This window comes from Microtus ochrogaster, chromosome 1 (assembly GCF_000317375.1).
Source record: "Microtus ochrogaster isolate Prairie Vole_2 chromosome 1, MicOch1.0, whole genome shotgun sequence".
Taxonomy (NCBI): domain Eukaryota; kingdom Metazoa; phylum Chordata; class Mammalia; order Rodentia; family Cricetidae; genus Microtus; species Microtus ochrogaster.
Window position 1 is genome coordinate 8,042,991 of NC_022009.1, and position 22,053 is coordinate 8,065,043.

Below are 22,053 nucleotides of genomic sequence, written 5' to 3' on the forward strand. Positions count from 1 at the left end.
AGCGGGAAGTGGCCGCTTTTTTAAAGGGAGAGAGACCACGCCCCAATGGGCTGGTATCTCAGCGGCTATAGGCTGGAGGAGCGGAAAGAACTCCCGCAACAGTGTGTGTTTTGCCTGCATATATGTATGTACACCATGTGTGTGCCTGGTGCCCATGGAGAGCAGATGAAGGCATTTAATCCCCGGGGACTGGAGTTATGAATGTTTGTGAGTCACATGGTGGGATCTGGGAATTGAACCTGGGTTCTCTGTGAGAGCAGCAAATGGTGTCTGAAAAAGTCTTAAAATCAGACTACTAACTACCTACTGTTGTTCTTTTTAAAAATGCTGCAAGATCCCCAGCAGCAGTAGGCAGCAGAAATGCTGTAGGTCCCAAATGGTGGTGGCAGGCCATGTGGTGGCAGGCAGCGGGCTCTGGGAGCAGCCAGTCCCAGGCAGAAATGGCTGCTGGTCCCAGAGCAGCGGCCCAGCAGCAGCCCAAGCGGTGGTGGTGGCGGGCCATGTGGCGGCAGACAGTGGGCCCCAGGCAGAGATGGCTGCTGGTCCCTGAGCAATGGCTGGTTCCAGGCAGGGAGACACATGGCGTTCGAGCAGAAGACAGAAACATGGATAGACACGACATGCAGGGTGAGGTTGAATGTTTATTCAGGGGGTTATGGAGGAAGAAGGGTGAAGGGGGGAGACAGAGAGAGGGAGAGAGAGAGAGAGAGAGAGAGAGAGAGAGAGAAGAGGAGAAAGAGACAGAGAAGGAGGGAAGCAGAGAAGTGGGGAGAGAGGCAGAAGCAAAGCTGCCTCTCCGAGAGGAAGATGGAAAAGAGAGCGAGCTCAGGTTGGAAGCTGAAGATCAGCCTGCCTCAGCGGATGGGGAGGGGAATGGGCGTGGCTTGTCCCTTAAAGGTACAGGAAAGCACAACATTCCCAGGTCTTCCTTATAATAAAAAGCACGCACGTCAAGGAAGCAGAAAAGGAAGGGCCCAAGATGGCAGCGGGCAGGTCAGAGGTAATGGGAGTGGGCGTGTCTTGTCCCTTAAAGCGACAGGAAAGCACAACACCTACTACCTAACTGAAAATACCTACACTGTGTGGGGAGCAGAGGAAGCCCTGAGTGAGTGAAGTCCTGAGGGAATGTGTGTTGTTGACATGAGCCAGTGATGTCAAGGACCATAGCCTCAGACCGTTCTGAAAATGGCAAAAGCCTCTTCCCAGTAGGATAAGACTTGGAGTCAAATGACCAAGCCTCCCTTCCCTTCTGGTCCATGTGTGGATGTGGACAAAATGTGCAAAATGTTCACCTTAGCTTTCTAACCCCCCCTCCTCCATCCCGGTATTTATTTATGGCTTGAAGACCGCTTCCTTATAAAGATGACTCCCACTGACATTGGCTAAACCTGTCTCCTTGATCAGGCTGACTACCATCAACCCCACCTCCTTGTTTATATTTATGTAACAACCCTGCCTCCTTGTCCAATTGTATGTGATAACCCTGTCTCGCTATTTAACACTACATAATACACACTGAGCTTCTGGGGGGCAGCAGCTTCTTCATCCAGGAGTCCAGAGCACTGAAACTCAGTTTTTCCTTGTGTTCATGTGTCTGTCTTTTCTTTATTCCCTACTTTCCCACTCAGATCCAGTCCAGGGCTGTGCTGGATCTGGCAATAATACATGTAAGTCAATGTATAAATATACATAGATAGTTTAAGTGAAACTTTCCCAATTGAGCTGGCAAGGCTCATCTAACAAAAGCCCAACACTAGGAAAGAGAAGCCTACTTTTGTGTTGTTGCTCAGGATTGGACGAGAGATTACCAAACATTACAGGCTATTGCTATCACCTTTGGCTGCCCCCAGAGATGGAAGGTAAGTGCCTATTGTTGATGACATCATACACTTTGAACACAGTGCCCAGGGTAACTGAGCTGAATCTGCCTTGAAAGTCACCTCCCTCAGGTCTAAGTTTCATGTACTAGAAGGGGCCATGCAAGCTACCAAAGGAGGGAGGCAAACAACAGTCCTACCCAGCTATGATTCCTATGAACCACATCAATGCCCAGAATGGCACAATAACACCAAGGGCCCAGTAGTGGCACATATACCTTGGCAGCAACCAAGATCTCTCTAATTGGACTTAAATTAGACTGCTCAAAATGACTGCTAAATAAGAGGGAAATTATGCCTGGTACTGGAAACCTACACAACTATCCAGGCCTAGTGAAATCATAGATCTTGGAGAAGAACCTACAACTGCCACTTCGATAAAGCAGCATAAACTTAACTGCATCCTGAATATCTATCCTTATATCTATAGATACGTATTCTCATCTTTCATCAAGAAAACTTCTCTTTGCAATGGCCAAAGACCATTAAGCAAAACCACAACCAATCAAAATGAAGAGTTGTGGAATCCAGTCCCACCGGACACATCTACAACACGGTTTTTGCAGCTAAGGCTCAGGGATCTTTTTGGAAAAGGGATGTGTTGACTGAGGTTTCAGTCCCACCCGGTCCTGCAGCCCTTCAGTCCCAAAGAAACACACAGAGGTCTACATCAATTATAAACTGGTTGACCTATTAGCTCAGCCTTCTTATTAACTAATTCTTACACCTTAAATAGGCCCATTATTCTTGTCTATGTTAGCCACATGGCTTGCTACCTTTATCAGTGAGGTGTTCTCATTTTGCTTCCTCTGTATCTGGGTGATGACTGCAGACTGAGCTTTCCTCTTCCCAGAATTCTCCTGTTCTCATCATCACGCTTCTACTTCCTGCTTGGTTGCCCCACCTCTACTCTCTGCCTAGCTACTGGTCAATCAGCATTTTATTAAAATACAAGTTACAAATCTTTACAAAGTGCAAGACCGTAGTCCCACAGCAGTGGTGGGGCTCAGAAAGATTGCAGAGCCAGGGGAACAGAGTCTCATTGCTATGAGACTGTCTCCTAGAAATGTCAAAGAAACCACATAAATTGAGTCTTACCAACTTGGCTGCCTAAACAGGACCTGAAACATCAGTAAACATGCTAAAATCAAAGAGTAAAGGCTCACAAGGCCTCAGTCCTAGACAAAGAACTACAGGCAGTCAAGGAATGCTCAGAGGATGAGAAATAGTCTTCCCCAGGGAGAGCACACAGTGCAAAAGCTGGACCCCAGAGTGTTATCTGCAACCCCAGTTGGAGTGAGGCAGGGAGACAGGCAGATTCCCCTGAGATTCCAGTACTGGCCAGCCAGGCAAAATAAAATGAGGAGCTCCTTGAACAATGAAAGAGCCTGTCTCAAAAAATAAGGTCGTGAATGAGAAAGACACCAGATGCCAATCCCCATGCTCATGTACATATGCACACACCACACACATACATAAATATAGGCTGAGTAACTCTGTTGATACTCTCCATAACGGATTGATATTTTATTAATTTAAAGATATATGTTAAGATATATAGGCCAGGCGGTGGTGGTGCTTGCCTTTAATCTCAGCACTTAGGAGATAGAGGCAGATGGAACTCTGTGAGTTCAAGAACAACTTAGTAGACAGAATGAGTTTTAGAGAAACCCTGTCTCTAAAAACTGGCAGAGGGGGAGAAAGGTAAAGAGTATTAGTGGTAGTACAATATCTCTGATTCAAGAAGACAATACAAAGAAGCAGAAAGCTGCAAAGAGTGGCTTTAGACATTGCCATGAAGCTCACAGTGTTCACTTGTATCTTCACAAAAGATACTGTTGATGGGAAAGTTTGGAAAGCAATTGTGTCTGCATTTGGTCCCTTTAACATTCCAATGTTACAGGTCTTAGGAAGTAAAACCTCAAGGTCAGGTGACACAGTTATTACTTGCCAGATGACATCGTTCCCTTTACATTGTTCTAGGTGGCCTGCTAGCCCCTCTTTGGGGATCCTATTTATAAAGTGGTTTCCACAAGGCAATTGGAGAAGTCAAATGTTGCCTCAGGAGATATTGTCATTAACGCTTTGTGGTCCAAGTTAGTCCAATTAGTTGTGTTGTTCTGTTGGGACTAGAACTGTCTAGAATCCATTCCTATGGGGTTCCAGTAGGAAGAGAATGAATGGGAAGGAGAGAAACTCCTTAATTGTGGAAGCTGCCTCCAGCCAGGGTTTCTTTCTACTCTCCCATAGCCAGCCGTATTTCCCACCTTCAGGGCTATCGGCAGCTCCCCCTGCTCCAGGTCTGCTCCTTCTCCATGGACCCTCACTCCAGACTGCAGAAGCTGCCATCAGCTAGGGTGTCAGCGCCAATGTGGGGCTCTCAGAGGCCCGAGGCCGAGGCAATCTCCATCTTCACCAATCTGCATCTCTAGCTTGATGGATGAATACTGCTTCCAGCCACTTCCTGTTTTCCCACTGCTGCCCCGTGTTTTCCTGCAGCTGCTCCCTGTGTGTCCTGCAATCGTTACCTGTTGCTCTCCCAATTGTGGTGCTCTAACAGTGGCCACTGTGCTTTTCCGCAGTTGCTGTTACCCCACAGTTGTAACTGCGATCAGGCAGCTGCTACCTGTATTATCTTTGTGTCCTTTTTGTCAGCTCTTTCATTGTGTAACAATTCTCTGTATTAGTACCCTCCTGGTAAAATATCTAGCAATTTGTGCTTTCTTGTCTAGACTGAGTGATGTTTAGCTCAACCCATGTAGAAAATGTATCCATTTGACTCCGTCATTTCAGAACACTGGTGGGCACTTGCACTTTACATTTTACAGTGGCTTCTAAGCCCAAATAATTTTTTTTCCAAGTTATACCTATGAACAAGTTACTTCCTGACAGTCACAGTGGTTATTCTACTGTAGCATATAATCTACTAAACATGCATTTCCTGACACCACATGCCAGGAATTTAGCTCCCAGGCAGGTAAGTGTTCTTGAGAAAGAATGTGACACATAGGTTCTAGCAGCTTCAGCAAGGAGTACACAGCTCATGGGATCCTAGGCTTCAGGGACCATATCTATCCATTTTGAGTTTTCAGAGCCTATGGATTGGGAAATAATTGTGCTCTAAAAGGTTTGACCATCAGTGCTTGGTAGGAACACCTAACGTGGCAACTGTGGCATATCCTGGCAGGCGCCTGACGGATGTGAGTCTATTTACCATTTACTCGACTGTCTTTAAGTCATCGTAAGACAATCACAGAGAAGTAGATAATCCAGACAGATGTGAGAAACATAGCTAGGACAAATATCATGAATCCCAAATTGTGTCGCTTTCCAGAGTTTGCTACGCATTACACTTGCTGCAGTTGCTGGGTATTTGGGGTTGATTTAGCGAGGTGCCTCTGCCACCCGTGGTGAGCATTTGCTGTGAAAGTGTCCCTCAGTGGTGGTTGAGGCTTCTTAGGCTATCTGTTGACAGCATCAGTGCAGAACCTATCCCTCCTCCTGCTCTGTCTATGTATCCTGTAGGATGGTCCTTGCAGATGCTGTCTTCTCCACAGTCAAGAGATAACATGCTTTGTATTAACTCCTAACGGGTAAGGTGCCATTCCCTCAGTTATCCGCACTCTCTAAAGAGGCCTTAGCCCATGGAACTTGGTTAGGATGAGGTCACACCCTTCTATGTGAACAGTCTGGCTGCTGGCATCAGGAAGGAAGGATGATGCTCTACTAGAGAAAGGTGCACAATGCCAGGTACTGTTGGGCTTTTTACATAAGGATCTCATTTCTCATGTAGTTTTGCTAACTATGGTGATTTCCAGTTCCACATACTTTCAGAAAAATGACATTTCAGTCTTGTGACCAAATAGATCTTTATTGCATACATACTATGCTTACCTGTTCATACGCCAGACAGGGGCTGAAGCTGTAACTTGGTTCTTGTCAATAGTGGCACAATGAACATGGATATTCACATCAACTCTGTGGTAAGCTGATTCTTTTGTGTGTACACCCAGAGGCGATACAGCTGGACCGCACAGTGGTTCTAACTTCAGTATTCTGAGGAAGCTCCACACTGACTTCTGGAGGGTTGCACTCTCTTCCCATCAGCAGGACACAAGGGTTTTTCCTGCAGACCTCTATAGGTTCTCTCCAGCACTGGTTTTCATGACAGTCACATCGATCACAGAAGGCATGGAATCTCAAGGTAGTTCTCTCTCCCCAAGATTTGTGTATGAATGTTTTGCCTGCATGCACGTACATGTACCACCTGAGTGCCTATTGGATCCCATGGAACTGGGGTTACTGATGCTTGTGAGGCCCCATGTGGGTGCTGGGAACTAAACCCAGGTTCTCTGCAAGAGCAACAAGCATTCTTAATGACTGAGCCATCCCTCCAGCCCTCTAGGTAGTTTTGATTTGCCTTTCTCTGATAGACTGTGTTCATGTACTTGTATTCATTTCCTGTTAAGTCCCGTCCAATTTGTCCCCTTACTGACAGGATGCATTTTCTTGGCATTCGCATTATGCACATTTCTAGATACTAATCCACTAGAGGTATAGCTGGCAAAGGTTTTCTTCCACTGTATGCTTTCTTCATTGCTTCCTCTGGGTGTGCAGAAGCTTAATTTCATTTAAGTCCACTTTCCAATTCCATTATTTCTAGTGCTCCTAGAATCCTTTTCATAACGCCTTTTGTCTGTATTAAAGCATATCCCATTTTCCTTAGCAGTTTCAAAGATTCAGGTGTTGGTCCATTTTGAACATTTTTATAGGGCAAGATAAAAGTCTAGTTTTATTCTGCATGTGTATGTCCTGATTTCTTAGTGGCATCTGTTGAAGAGGCTGCAGTTTCTCCAACCTATGCTTTTGGTACCAAAGCGAAAGAGCAGGTGACTATAGCTGGGTGTGGCCAGTTCTACTAGAAATTTGAAGACATCTCAGTTTGTATTCCTTCTTATGTTACCAACCCTTTTTTTTTCTTTCATGACAATGCCCTTGAAATTAGTATTTGGTACTTTTATTTCTCTTTTATTAGTTTCAGGCTTTGTGTGTTTTGGTTATATTCAGTCTCCCTAATATTCATTACATTCATTCTCTGTCTGGATCTCATGTACATACCATGACATTCTCTGACCTAGAATCTAATGCTCTTCAATACTGAAAACATTTCTTGAAGCATCATTGTTTTTTTCTGGGACAGAATCTCACTACATACAGACAGGGCTGGCCAGAGCACTCATGATCTCCCTTGGCTTCCTGAGTGCTGGATTATATACCACCATGTCTGGTGAACTATGCAACTGATGTTTCGTTCTTTACTTTTTAAAAAAAGAAACTCTGAAATAGGATGTTGGGTCTTCTGAGCCATTCATTTTCTGAGCTTCTCATTAAAAACTTTTTTTTCAAATTAAAATATAATTACATCATTTCAGCTTCACTTTAATTTTCTTAACCGCTATTTCTTCCATATTTACATTTATTTGTCAATTTATCTTCTGAGAAAATTCCTAATTTTATATTCTAAATCTTCAACTTGAACTACTTATATTCTTTCCAAAAGTTCTTCCTGAAGGGTCTGCTTGTACTGGTTATGACACCACCTTCCGATGTTTCTACTGCCCCACTGGCTGCTCATTTCTTCACAGCACAGGACAGACGACTGCTAGCTCGACACAGGACAGCTTCCATTTTTACTGTAGTGTTCTCGAGTTGCACAGCTCATTAGCAGTAGGTTCTGACATCAGGCTCCTCTTGCGTCTCTCCTCCTGCAGTTAGTTGCCTCCCACATCCTCTTAGGATGGCTGTAGGGGACCCAGTGAGAAAAAAGGACGCTGTCTTTGGTTTTTCCCGACTCTGAAGGTTGTCCTCCTGCCATCTGTTGCACGCAGCATTTCTCAGAGGATCCATTTACATATACCATATTCTATTTAAATGTTATGGTGTGTGGGTGTGCATGTATGTGGAGGTCAGATGACAACACTGTAGAGTCAGCTTCACATAGCTGGGTGGTGGGGATGAAAATTAGGTAGGAATCAGGTTTACGTGGCAAGTGCCCCTACCCAGTGAGCATCCTCTGGCCCTGACCCACTAGGTGCGTTGTCAAAGAACAAATCCTTTACAATTTGCTTGTGTAACATTTTATTACTTGTACATTGCATAGTGAGAAGAGCAGAGTCAGGAGACTCTTGGTCTGGCTCAAGAACTAACCAGGATGAAGTGGTTAAGTTGCTTAACTTGGTTAAACTCTTATTTCCTCATTGGAAAAATGGAGATGATAACATGTACTTTATAAAACTGCTAACGATGAGATAGGTACATTGTTTTCCTGTCAAGTATCTGGTCAGACTATTTCTACAGCTTGTGACTACTAGCCCCCTGTTCATCACCTCAATGCTAACTGTTCTTATAAATGCATTAAGATAGCTGGTACCAAAAGAACACATCAATTCTGGATACTAAGAGTTGCAAAAGAAAAACAAACTAAAAAATGGCCCTATCTTTTAATTTTAGTATAATGGCTTTTTAAAAAATATAAAACCAACATCATTTATCTATACTATCCCATCAGAAATTGTAATTTCACTTAAAGTTTTTTTTCTTAACCCTACTCACAATGAACACCTATGTATGTGAAAACCCAAGACTACACGTGCAGTTACTCTGCAGTTTCCCCATTGGCATAATGTAAGTAAAATACATAATATGGGCAGTTAAATACTTTTCTCCCAAACATTAGGGATCATGATATATATGAAGATTAATTTCTTGTGCATTATCCCTAATGTAAAAAAAATCACAGGTATATTATACTGCTTGTCAAAAATACGGTAGTCACATCAGACATTACACATCCTGCCAAGGCTTTTAGTCCACTGTCGGCACTTCTGCATGAGTCCTTACAACCATCGGCAGTGGAAATCACAAACTTCCTCTAAGGCAACCCTGCATGAGACTGTGTCATGAAACACTTTGTTAGACGAAACCACATGTGCTGAACACCACACACTGCCTGTGACTCCTGAAGAACGAACGGCTATGTAAAGGTGAACAGGACTTTCACACATTATAAAAAAATTCAGCTGCTCTGCAACCTTCCTTTGCTAAAAGTTAGAAACATTACACCACTCCAGCAAGAGATTAATAAATAAGGATTAAATATTCTATCTTACAAAAACATACATAAAGGCCAATGTCAAAGTGAAAGGCTTGTTCGACAACTTCTTATCAAATTATGTTCACTAAGAAGGAGTAAGACCTGGTATAAAAGGGCAGAATGCTCACTAACCTCTCTCTGAAAAAACAATCACATGAGTTATTTAAAAACCATGGCACCTTGTTACAAACATTGTGTTTTTAAAAGGACTGTGTTTCCTGGAACTAGAGGACTATTTGTCTCATAGCTTTTATTAAGCAAACTTGATATAACCACCACACAGTGGCAAGAGATTGACTAGCTGTTTCCAGCTACAGAAAATACTGAATCCTATCCTAATGTACAGAAGGCAAGTCACACTGCAGTCTGTATTGCGTTCCCTTAGCACGCGCTTGCTTCAGTGGAGCACACTCATCTTCTTGTCACTTGGAATCCTCTCAGTTGCTTAGTAACTATTTTCATGCCCAGCCAAGATGTAGAGATTGCTGTGTGCTGTGGGGTTTTCTGTTGGTCTGCTTTCCAAAACAACCACCCTGAAACAAAATCAAGAAGAAGTCTAAGTGCTGAAAACAGGTTTCGGTGTTCACAGTGTCAAACCAGTATCTCACCAGCTTGCTTGCCATAAAATTACATAAAGTTCACAGAAATATAGCCAAAAGTCCTCACTATATTTTATAGCTTCAAACACAACTGAGTAACGATTGTTTTAGACACAAATTATTAAAGTCAGATATAGTCTCACCTTATTTCAACTGAACTCCAATGTGCTCACTTAGACAAGCTCACAAGAGGCGTGACAATGCCTTAGGCAATTATACCAACAGAAAGAAGGGCTAGAGAATAAAGAGGACCCCAAGAGGTCATCTGAACTGCTCAGGGGGGGTCTCTGAAAACAAACAGTTTAAAACAAAGAATGGAAGTCGGGCACAGGTGGCGCACGCCTTTAATCCCAGCACTCAGGAGGCTGAGGCAGGTGGATCTCTGTGAGTTTGAGGCCAGCCTGGTCTACAAGAGCTAGTTCCAGGACAGGCTCCAAAGCTACAGAAAAACTTTGTCTCACAAAAATAAAACAAAACCAACAACAACAACAAAAACTCCAAACCAAACCAAAAAAAAAATCACAAAACAAAATAAAATTAAGAAGAAGAAGAAGAAAAAAGAATGGAGTGACAACCACCTATCCCTTTTCCCTGGAGTACAGGCAGGCAAAGAAAGAAAACAACAACAACAAAACCAAGAACCATCCCATCCCATAGCATTTGAATTGTGAGGAGAGGGTTTAAGAATAAAACCGGACTTACATAGCAGACAATGAGGACTACTGAGAACTCAAGAACAATGGCAATGGGTTTTTGATCCTACTGCACATACTGGCTTTGGGGGAGCCTAGGCAGTTTGGATGCTCAACTTACTAAACCTGGATGGAGGTGGGCGGTCCTTGGACTTCCCACAGGTCAGGGAACCCTGATTGCTCTTCAAGCTGATGAGGGAGAGGGACTTGATCGGGGGAGGGGGAGGGAAATGGGAGGCGGTGGCAGGGAAGAGGCAGAAATCCTTAATAAATAAATAAATTAAAAAAAAAAAGAATAAAATAAGGACCGGTTGGTGGCGGCACATGCCTTTAATTCCAGCACTCGGGAGGCAGAGGCAAGTGGATCTCTGTGAGTTTCAGTTTGTGAGTTTGAGAACAGCCTAATCTACAGAATGAGTCCCAGGGCAGGCTCCAAGGCTACACACAGAAACCCTGTCTCGAAAAACAAAACAAAACAACAACAAACAAAACCACACAGAGAAGGAAGTCTAGAGGGCAAATGGAGGGGACAGTAACACATACTGGATATTTTTGTAGCAGGTGAATTTTAAGCACATGCCTTTTTGACAGCAATAACAAGAGATTGTGCACTGTGGAAATGGAGAGGAACACAAAGTCACCAATCTGCCAGGGTTACCCAGTACTAAGGAAGCAGGTGCAAGGGCTTGCTGAGGAGCCCGGTTACCTAAGCTTCTTTCTTAGGAACTACATGACGGAATTGAAAGAATCAATTCCTGTAAATGGTCCTCTGACCTCCACAAGAGTGTTACAGTGCACATAGGGCATGTGTGTCCACATGGTCACACTAAAATGTTAAAAAAAAATATATAAAAACTTAAAAGATAGTTAAGGAGTGAAGGGAAGGGCGAGAAGCATCAGGTGTGAGGTGTCACCCTCTGCCAGCAGAATTCTCAGAATAATCACGACCCACCCTGCATTGGCCAGGCCTTCCAGGAAGCCCTGCTGCCTTCTGCTTTCTGGGCACATCACTTCCTGGGCAGCTGTGCCTGTGGCTTACCTTTCTTTCAGTAAGGTAGACATCATTTTTTAAAATTTCCTTTTCTCCTCCTAACTCCTTCAAAACCTTTAGAGACATTAACTCCTTATAATTAATACTGCCCTCCAGACCCGAGTTGAACATTTTATGACATAAAACTCACATCAGGAGGCGTCGTATGTAATACTTGACAGAGAGCAACACATCATGAGGACATGAGGGAACTAAAGGGACGTGAGATCGTGTCACGGTTCCAGGGGTGTGGGCACTTTTATTACACGTTTTGTCTTGGCTGAATATAACTATCTCTCAAATACAACCCTTTTCCTGAAAAGCCTGTGAAACCAACAGACTAAATATGATTCACTCTCTCAATAAAAAAATCTAAGTTGATGGGCCCTCTAAGAATTTCGAACGGAACTCAACACAGGCTGCAGTGTGAACAGAGTGTGAACATTGCTACTTCCACATAATTAAATCACTACAACCGATCGTTACCTGTCTGATCCCAATAAGCGGAAAACTCTCGTCTCATCTGAAATTTCCTGGGTGACCTATGGCAGAAAATACCTGTCAATCACATTGTAGCCTCGACAGTGCTTACAGTCCTATAGCAGTCGCTTAGACATAGCAATGAAAGAGAAGGAACAATATAGCTCCCCAAATCAAACATGTCTCAGTAAGCTAGTTTCTGACCGCCCATGATTAGAAACGGCCCCATGTTCACAGAGCACCTAGTCTCTCCCAGCTGCTTCCCTCAGGAACTCTGTGGGATTTGCTTCTGAGTGCTCCATTAGGCATAAGGTCATCGAAGTCTTACTTTACAGTGAGGTGCTATGGGGGCACCCTGCTATTCATTCCCAAGGGCCAGGCTGCCACCCGTGTTAGATGACCGACCCCTCCTGCGGTCTGCAAAGGCTGCATCACTAAGCACGAGCACTCCCCAAGAAGCCAGAGAGTGGGTGTGACCTTTATCCAGGAAGGGCAGCCTTAGTGCCAACGACTCACTTTCTCCTCTAAAGCAGCCGCTCTAAGGTGAGCTCTATCACGCCTTGGTGCTCCTATAGGCCGAGCCCTGCTGTGCAGTGGATGCCCACCTGTACAAACATGCTTTCGATGCACTCCCTCTTTCTGTGTTTCTCACCACATCACTTGCTTTCTAGAATCTATTCCTAGGTAAACCACCTCTACTTGGTTGCTAACTTGGGTTGGCCCTTGGAGGGACTCAAACTACGTGACTGTGATTAGTGTACAACAGTCTACTAATTGGAGTTTGTAGTCTATCTGGAAAGACAGAATGAACAAGTTTGGAGCTATATACTCTAGGGAGCTAATTTTCACAGTATGAGGCTGAAGTGGTGTGGGACAATTCTGTATTCTGTCAATCATGTTTTAAATAAACTCTGATTGGTCAGTAGCTAGGCAGTAAGTATAGGTGGGACAACCAGACAGGAAGTAGAGGTGGGTCAGTGAGAACAGGAGAATTCTGGGAAGAAGGAAGCCTATTCCTCTGCAGTCCTGTCCAGACACTGAAGAAGCAGGATGTGACCTGCCCTGCTGAAAAAGGTACTGAGCCATATGGCTAACATATACTAGAATAATGGGCTAATATAAGTTATAAGAGCTAATATGAAGCCTGAGCTAATGGGCCAATCTTATGAAGACCTCTGTGATTTTCTTTGGGACTTGCCAGCTGTGGGAACTGGGCAGGACAGAAACCCCAACAAGCAGGCCCCTCACGTTACACTGAAGTACTCTAATTACTGTGGAATGCTACTTTATGGCAGAGGCTTCCATGGAAGGACGAGAGCCCCAGCAGGAAGATGATAGAGGTGCAGAGCAGAGCTCAACTGAGACAAATGCATTACAAGGGGAAGGGGCAGCAGCACAGCTGGGCATGAGAGTTCGCAGGGAGCGCAGTCCCAGACTGGGAGAGGCCCTGGGTCTGAGTTTGCAAAGATGGGAACGACACAATGAAAACGGCATTTAAGAACAGTTAGCACTGCTGGGCGTGGTGGCATGCTGTCAGTACACATGACTTCTAGGGAAAGCTTGTATTGAAAAAGCACACCTGGTGACATTCAGTGACGTGGGTCAGTAAATAACCAACACATCCAAAGACCACCGGTTTATACCATCTTTTCTTGGAAGCAAAACTATTTATTTACATAGTTAAATATTATATAAACACGGGGAGAGATGAACTAAACTCTAATACAGAAGATTCCATGCTTTCAGGTAGCGTCACAGATTCACGAGCCTTTAGCATAGAAAACTCAGAGCTGGGAAACGCTCCCATCAGAGTGGAATTCCTCCCTTGGGGTGGAAGCCAGACCCATCTCCTGCAGCTAGGCGTCCTAAAAGTAACACTGAAGCCTTGGATCCATGCTCTGCCACTTAACCAGTCACGTGGCATGCAGAGTACCTACATTCTGAGCTTTAAACGTGCTAATATTTGTGAATTGCCTGGAACATAATACGTCTTATACAAAATTTATAACATTATTTATAACAACAGTGTCTTCAACATTTTGGAGTTCCCTGTGGCTACTGGGTATTTAACAGCAAAATCTAAAGTGAACCTATGAGAGGGGAGAATGCAGGCTTGCATTCTGCCACTTCATGCACTAAAGGCACTAAATGAGGCAGTGTGACTCAGAGAGGAAATGCCTAGAATGGACGTCTCACCATTAAAAATCCCGTGTGGGAGTCCTAGAGGTAACCCGAGAACACTCACCTCATCCGACTTGAAGCTTTTACCCTGCATCCCATGTTTCCAGAAAGCCAGCACACTGTCTTGAAGGCACACTGAAAAAGACGAGCGGAAAGTGAGAAGGAAGCACAGAGCTCCACACTACAGATTCTCCTCAACTGTTTAAGAAAAAGATTTATTTTCAGGCTGGAGAGATGGCTCAGTGGTTAAGAGCACTCACTGGCTGCTCTCCCAGAGGTCCTGAGTTCAATTCCCAACGGCCACATGGCAGCTCACAGCTGTCTATAACTTCCGTTCCAGGGGATCTGATGCCTTCACACAGACATACCAGTAGGCAAAAAACACCAACGTACATAAAGATAAATAAATAAAAATTTATTTTTATTACTTTTAATTACATGTATGCGTGCACATGTATGGTGTATGCATGTTTCTGCAAGTGCCTGAAGAGACTAGTGGCAAAGGAGCTCCCTGGAGCTGGAGCTACAAGTGGTTCTGAATACACGGATGCAGTCTGTGCTCTTAAACACCGAACCATCTTTCTGGCCCCTCCCTAGCTCTTTTTAATAAATGATAACATAAGGCTTTTCAAGCGCTCAAGGCAAAATTCCACTGTCTAGACTATTACTGCTCAACATTTTTTGTGACTAAGTCGTGTCTAAATTCAAGTAATTTACTGAGACGGTTAAGCAGCGTTCAGAGACGTACGTCACAGGCATTCTTCCAACATGGACTGACTTCTGATAAGCTGGGTATTGGCATACTAATTTCTCTTCCATATGGTGTATCTTCTATTTTAAGTTATAAAACAATAAAGACAGTTAAGCTTTGGATTTAAATGAAGTTATTCAAGTAGCTATCAAGCAAGAAGTTTATGTTCTTATTTTTCATTTTATAAAATTAAAAAATGAACATGCTTCTTAACCCAGAGTCTAATCACACATTGAATATTATGATCTCAGTCAATTGCTAAATAAATATCTTAGTATTTTTACTGGCTATTCTAATGAATAGAATTAGAAAAACATAAACATTAATAAACATAATGGTAAAAAAAAGACAGAAAATTACTACTGTCTCTTTCTTTTCTTTTTTCTGGTACTAGTGAGCATATCCAGGGTTAGTGTATGCCAGAGAAGCATGGATTTCCTATTAGAGTAATAAGGACATGGTTACTGTAAGAATGTCTGGGACATAATTCAACTTAATAAAAACAGAAGTATTTGACGATGACAGATTACATGTGTTTCACTAGTTGTGAAACTGAAGTTACTTGTCTTATTTTGAGATATGATTTAAAAGGATTTAAAGAGATGATTTCAGGATCCTTGTAACCATTTCAAGATTTATTTGAATGAGGTGATGGCAATCTAGGAGAGAATTTTTGTATCACAATTAAAATTCTCCAAATACTGTGACACAAATGGTATCAGATGAAGAGGACTTGGGACTGGGCTGGATTCCTGCTTGAGAACATTCTGTGCTAGGAGCTGACGCGCCGTACTTAGTGCATACCGGAGTAAGGAGGAATCAAGTTTCCACAGTCTGGCCTATATTTCCATCACAAGCAAGGTATATCTTTATGAGCTGACCCACGAAAGCACAACAGTTTATTTTTGGTACTAGGATAGTGCCAGGGTCCTCGTGAGCTTTACTACTGAGCTACGTCCTGTGCCCCTTACCCTCTAGCAAATTCTAGTTTAATGAGAAACTCAGGTCAGAATCTTCTTTTGGGGAGCAGGGTGTTCCAGACAGGGTTTTTCTATGTAACAGTTCTGGCTGTCCTGGAACTAGCTCTTGTAGATCAATGTCTGGCCTTGAACTTACAGAGAGCCACCTGCCTCTGCCTCCTGAGTGCTGGGATTAAAGGCATATGCCACGACCAACTGGCTATTTTTTTTTAAACAAACCTAGAATGTTTCTAACTAGTTAAAAACAATTTTAAAAGCCATATACAGGTATATATGTGTGTGTGTCCTTTTCTTTAACGGTAGAATCATACAATCGTCTAAAATATTTGGATTCTATTTCCCTTCGGGAAAATGCTGACACACCAGCAAAAAGATGGAAGTGGAATTATAATTATTTGTTGTTTGAGACAGGGTCTCACTCTGCAGTTTGGCTTGGAACTAGACCACGTTAGCCTCAAACTCAAGAGATCTGCCTGTTTCTTCCCTAAGTGCTGAGGCTTAAAAGTGTGCACCACTGTACCCAAACCTATAATGCTTAAAAAATAATCATAAAATGAATGAGCATGCTGAAGTAAAATACTAATAAGGACACAAATTAAAATGACACATTCCTTTCTATAACCTCAGGGAAACTTATTGTTTATTTATAATTTATTTCAATATTTATTTTTATTCCACGTATATGATGTTTTGCTTGCATTCAGGTACGTATGCCACATGTATGTGTATTAGTTGGATACCCAGGCACTGGTGTTATGGATGGTTGTGAACTATCACATGAGTGCAGAGAATCGAACCTCGGTCCTCTGCAGAAGTAACAAGTGCTCCTAAGTGCTGAGCCATCTCTCCAGCCCTGAGATTTACTTATTTTATATTATGTGTCTGGGTATTTTGCCTGCATGCATGCCTGTGTATCATCACGTGTATTCAGGGCCTGTAGAAGAAATGGGAACCTGGACCCCTGAAACTGAAGTTATAGATGGGTGTGAGCTGCTATGTGGTCCCTAGAATTGAACCCAGGTCCTCTGGAAGCTCTTCAGGGCTGTCAGCCTTGGAGGCATCACTTCGGCCCCAAAGTTACTATTTTTATAGAAACAGATCTAAAACAGTAACCGTCAACACACAGAACTAGACAACAGTGACAAAGAATTACAGGAGACCTAAAGAATGGTCACTTCACACAAGCGCCTTCCTGACTTGGAAAGAGTTGGGAAAAGCATAATTCACTTGGCACAACCATGGTAATGAGCATACTTAAAAATCAACATCCAGGAAACAAGGGCACAGACAAGACCAGTGCTGTCCACTATGGTAGCAACCAGTATTTTTATTTATGTAAAAAGTCATATCAAAAGGGGGCCATGATCAGAGTGAATTAATTATATGTATGAAATTGACAGAATAAAAATCAAAATGAAATTAGTTGAAAATTTAGAAAGTACACTGTGGAACTCGCCACATGAACTAGTGCACCCAATAACAGTGTTTCTGTCAGCTCAAGCTATGAGACAGGCACCGGTCTACACAACTCTCAGGAGAGAACGAGCAAAGTCCCCAGATAGCCGAGTCAGTAACAGAAAGGGACTTACCTACAGATTCAATGCGGAAGTCGAAACTCAGCTCAGAGGCCAGCTTCTTACTTGACTTTAGTTTTCCTTGCAAATTTACAATTTTTACAAATTCTTAAAAGAAATTAAAAAAAAAGTCAAGACCAGAAATGAAAGTTTTCTAAAATAAATGTAATCCATTTTGTATGGGTATCAAATAATATTCTTAATAAAGTTAAAGATTTACTTTGAATGGGATATGCCTAGTGAAAAATAGGAATTAATGTTTTAAAAGATACACAATTACAGAGATGTTTACTTAGTGAGTGGGATTTTTGCTAATTTTAAAATTAAATAGACATACTGAACATCAATATCTTCATTTTTAAAAAGTGGCTACTTTGATGCTCAAATATTTAGTGATGAGTTGTAATGTTTTTCCTTCACAAATCCCATAGTATCTGCCAAGTAGTAATTGCAGCAATTCCCGCGTGCCACAGAGCTCCAGGTCTGCCAGGGCACACTGGGTCAGTGGCAGCACCGCCAAGGGCAGGGAGCTCTGGATGGCGGCATGCAGATACAGCCTCTTCGGCTCCTGTCCTCCGTCCTGTCCCTGATCTCTTCACATTAGCTCAAGCAGACTTGGAAAGCACCCTTTGCTTCTCAACTGTCCATTCCCACAATTTGAGATTACAAGTCTGTCTCCACTGCTGTCTGCAAAAACCAACTGACAGGTCACAGAGCTGGGAAGACAGTTCCCAAGACCACTTCTTTAACAACAGAAACTGGTTTAGTCTGGAAGCAGAGTCTTGCAGAGCATTGTGTTCCTAAAGCAGTGTTAAAGTGTGTGACACCACGATAAGCACTAAGCACAAGATCTTCCCTGGATCACTCACAAATGTGCGGGGCTCAGCACGAAAGCCTCAGCCCTCTTAGTTCTTGTTATGCTTATTCGGTTGATGACAAATTTGTATCTATTAGGATAAAAACTGATGCAATTTCCTTCCAGGCAACTTTATAACACTCTTATTTTACTAGTGTTCAGAGTCAAGTCCCTAACCAAAGGACAGCGAGTGAAGCCCTGCATGCCTGGATGAGTTTGCACACACAGGTAGTTCAGCCACTAAGGGCAAGCTAAAAATATACTAGTTATAGTAAATACAGCCATGATAAAACATAATCCCAAGACTGCGGACAGTTCATCCTGCAGTACCTACTACATAAAGATGAGTTTTAAGAACCAGAGTGCCTTCATCAGCAAAATCAAAGGAACACTGCTGCTAAGCTGCTTGTTTCCGGCCTCCCCTGCTTATGCGAGGCCACACTTCTGCTACTAACACCTCTCCTGCATCAAACAGTCAGGGTCAGCAGGTGGAGCGTCAAAGGCCTGAGTACATTAGAACTCACAAGCCTCCAAAAGTTCATGGGAAGTGATCTGTGATCCAGTCTACTGTAACCTTCTACTCATTCACTCCAGTGAGAGGGAAGAGTTTCTACAGCAATCTCCTAAGATGTGGGAGAGTGCTAACGTCCCCACGTGAGCCGAGTGGAAGGACAGCACCGATGGGGCAGAACTGAGTCTGTGGCAGCGGTGACTTTAGCTGCTTTGTCAGCACAGTCAGGCCACTTACAGAGGAAGAGCTGGCATGACTGTCAATTTCATTAAAGGGGCTGCTTTATGAAGTAGTGCATTCAAAATAAACTTTAAAATAATACTCACTGTCTAAACACACCAGAACAGTATCTCTCTCCAACTGTGTCACATGAATGGAATCCAGCTGTTGGCTGCCTGAGAGGGGAAATGTTACAGTTAACACCATGTTTCAGTAAACCAGGGCTTAGAAAACAGCAGTTTGACCCTCGTTCTTTGAAATATGGTGCAAAATGCATTTTGTCAGGTTATCTTTAGAAAAAAAGGCTGAATATCAGTTTAGGAGAACAAATATCAGCTCTAACCTGGATAAAAGGAACTAAAAAAATGCAGTATTGCTTGATTACAAATTTGTTCTGGAAAGGTGGGCTACAGTGACGATGGCGATGAGGGCGAATACGGGGAAGGGGAGGAAAATGCGCACATTGGTTAGCTTTGTTCTACATTAGGAGAGATGGAATCGGTCAGGTCCAAAGGAGACCTCACTTCCCCATACCTCAGAAGGCAATCACAGGAAACATGACCCAACTGCAGAGGCCAATAGGCTGGAGAGGGAAAGGCGAGGTACAGGGGCAAGTGGCTTACTTCTTTACCCCACAGGAAACTATGGCTTGGTCCACACAGGGGTGCTCACAGTTCAGGGCTACATGCCATCAGGCTGTTTGAAACCGACTATGATGGTAGTTCTACTCTTTGGGTAACTACAACCAGTGGCTGCACCCAAAAGGTCTTGCTGTGAAACCAGGCCATCTCTGGGTCATATGGATTTTCCTTTGTAACATATAGGATCAAACACAGTCCTTGTGCATGCTAGTGACATTATGTCCCAGTCTTTTTTGAAAGTGACATTAAGGTGGGATGTTAAACTTTCCTAGTTGGCATGCTTAATGAGTTCTCAGAACTCAGCCTGCAAATTATCAAAGGCCAAGGTGCACCAAATGCAATGCTGTAACAGATGCTCTCTCAGTGTAGTGAGGGCTGTGACAGACGTCCTCTGAGTGTAGTGAGGGCTGTGACAGATGCTCTCTCAGTGTAGTGAGGGCTGTGACAGAGCCCTCTGAGTGTAGTGAGGGCTGTGACAGACGTCCTCTGAGTGTAGTAAGGGCTGTGACAGATGCTCTCTCAGTGTAGTGAGAGCTGTGACAGGGTCCTCTGAGTGTAGTGAGAGCTGTGACAGGGTCCTCTCAGTGTAGTGAGGGCTGTGACCGAGCCCTCTGAGTGTAGTGAGAACTGTGACAGACGTCCTCTCAGTGTAGTGAGGGCTGTAAGGGACATTCTCTGAGTGTAGTGAGGGCTGTGACAGAGCCCTCTCAGTGTAGTGAGAGCTGTGACCGAGCCCTCTGAGTGTAGTGAGGGCTGTGACAGGGTCCTCTGAGTGTAATGAGGGCTGTGACAGAGTCCTCTCAGTGTAGTGAGGGTTGTAAGGGACATTCTCTGAGTGCAGTGAGGGCTGTAATGTTGTGTAAGAAAGCTACCACGAACTGCTTCAATTCTGCTTAAAGTCACAGTTAACACATGACAAAATAGTATAACAAACAGGAAAATGAGGTCCCCTCTCATTTCATATAGCCCAGATTTAAAATATAAATTCTCCCAAATCCTCTCTGATGGTGCTTTTGAAACAGACATGTAATTGTCATTAACTAGTTACCCTGTTACCCCGAGGTTAGAGAACAACAGAAACCGTTCCTCCTATCCAACCAGAGCCCCAGACTGTCAATCATCTTTCCCCATCCCCCCACGTCTGTGGATTTCCTAGCTCTGTAGCCGAATCCCATGTGATTCCAGTGTCTACAGATGAGAATACATGACACCTGTCCTTTGACATTTCACTTGTTCCTATGTCCTCATTCTTCCCTTGTACCGAGGGTCCCTGATGTAGCCCAGGATGGCCCGGCTCATTATCCTCCCATCTTCACCGCCCAAGTGCAGAAACTATAGGCATGTGCCATCACACCCAACACAGGTTCACACTTTCAATGTCTGAGCAATACTCCACAGTGTAGACATACCACATTTTCTTTTCTGACCCATCGGCTGAAATCAATCTAGGGTGATTCTAAGTCTTGGTTATTCTGGAGAATACTGCAATAAGCATGTGTGCGGCTCTTTCCAGCACACTAATTTCATTTTCTCTGGAAAGGGGTACACACCCAATAGTGGAACTGCTGGGTGGCGCGGCAGGTCTAGTTCTGGTCCTTGAAGCCCCTCCCCAAACTGTTTCCATAATGGCTGCACTAACTGAAGCCCCGTCAGCAGCTCCTCCCTGCATCCTCACAGAAGTTGCGACTGCTGTCTTGGATGCTATCTCATGACATCACTGACTTGCAGTTCCCTGTTGGTTAGCGGCACTCGGTATTGTTTTCATTTGAAAAATGTATCCTTGACTGATTTTTCCAAACTTGAACTGTGAGAAAAGCTTCCAGAGCTTTCACTGAGGTATGTGTAATAAACTCCTAGATTTACCAGCCCATCGAGGAAAGAAACATTGAATATTCTAATGGAAAAGCTTGAAGGCCACTTCAGAAACTTCTATCCATGTCTGCAGAGCACCCAGGGATTCAAATAGAGGCGGGTTGGGGTGGGGGGAGGATACGGGGATAAAAGGGAACTTTCCTGGCTTGAGATACACAGCTCTTTATTTAGTAAGAACAAAGACAAACTAGTAACAATTCAGACTATGTGTGTTTGCCTGTATGTGTGTCTGTTACCACATGCATTGCCCATGGAAGCCAGAAGAGGGCATCAGATCCCCTGGAACTGGAGGTGTGAGCCATCTTGTAGGTGCTGGGAATTGAACCTGGGCCCTCTGTAAGAGCAGCCAGCTCCTAACCATTGAGACATCTTTCCAACCCCTCAACAACTCAGACTTTTAAATGTCAAGAATATTTAAAATGTCCTCAGTAAAATAAATTTGTATAAACTTTCTTGGGCAAGGGCCAATGAGGTGCTTGCTGTCAACCTGATGAGTGGGGTCAGGCAATCCCTAGCACCTGTACTGTGAGGGAAAAACTCATCCTATGAACACGTGTGTCACCTACGTTAAACTCACCCTATGAACACGTGTGTCACCTACGTTAAACTCACCCTATGAACACGTGTGTCACCTACG

The 22,053-nt window shown here is 43.6% G+C and overlaps 1 protein-coding gene across 2 annotated transcripts in view; it reads right to left on the reverse strand.

Annotated features, from left to right (window-relative positions):
• Window positions 1-7,998: 7,998 nt before the first annotated feature.
• The window catches only part of Map4k5 (mitogen-activated protein kinase kinase kinase kinase 5), a 92,043-nt gene continuing 77,988 nt past the window's right edge, over window positions 7,999-22,053 (reverse strand). For both annotated transcript variants that reach the window (XM_005343153.3, XM_026779255.1), the window contains exons 28-32: window positions 19,011-19,079; window positions 17,333-17,425; window positions 14,077-14,147; window positions 11,838-11,893; window positions 7,999-9,563 (exon numbers count right to left, since the gene is read on the reverse strand). In XM_005343153.3, the coding sequence (XP_005343210.1) occupies window positions 9,476-9,563; window positions 11,838-11,893; window positions 14,077-14,147; window positions 17,333-17,425; window positions 19,011-19,079 (377 nt within the window). In that variant the 3' untranslated portion in view covers window positions 7,999-9,475. The remainder of the gene's footprint in view (window positions 9,564-11,837; window positions 11,894-14,076; window positions 14,148-17,332; window positions 17,426-19,010; window positions 19,080-22,053) is intronic.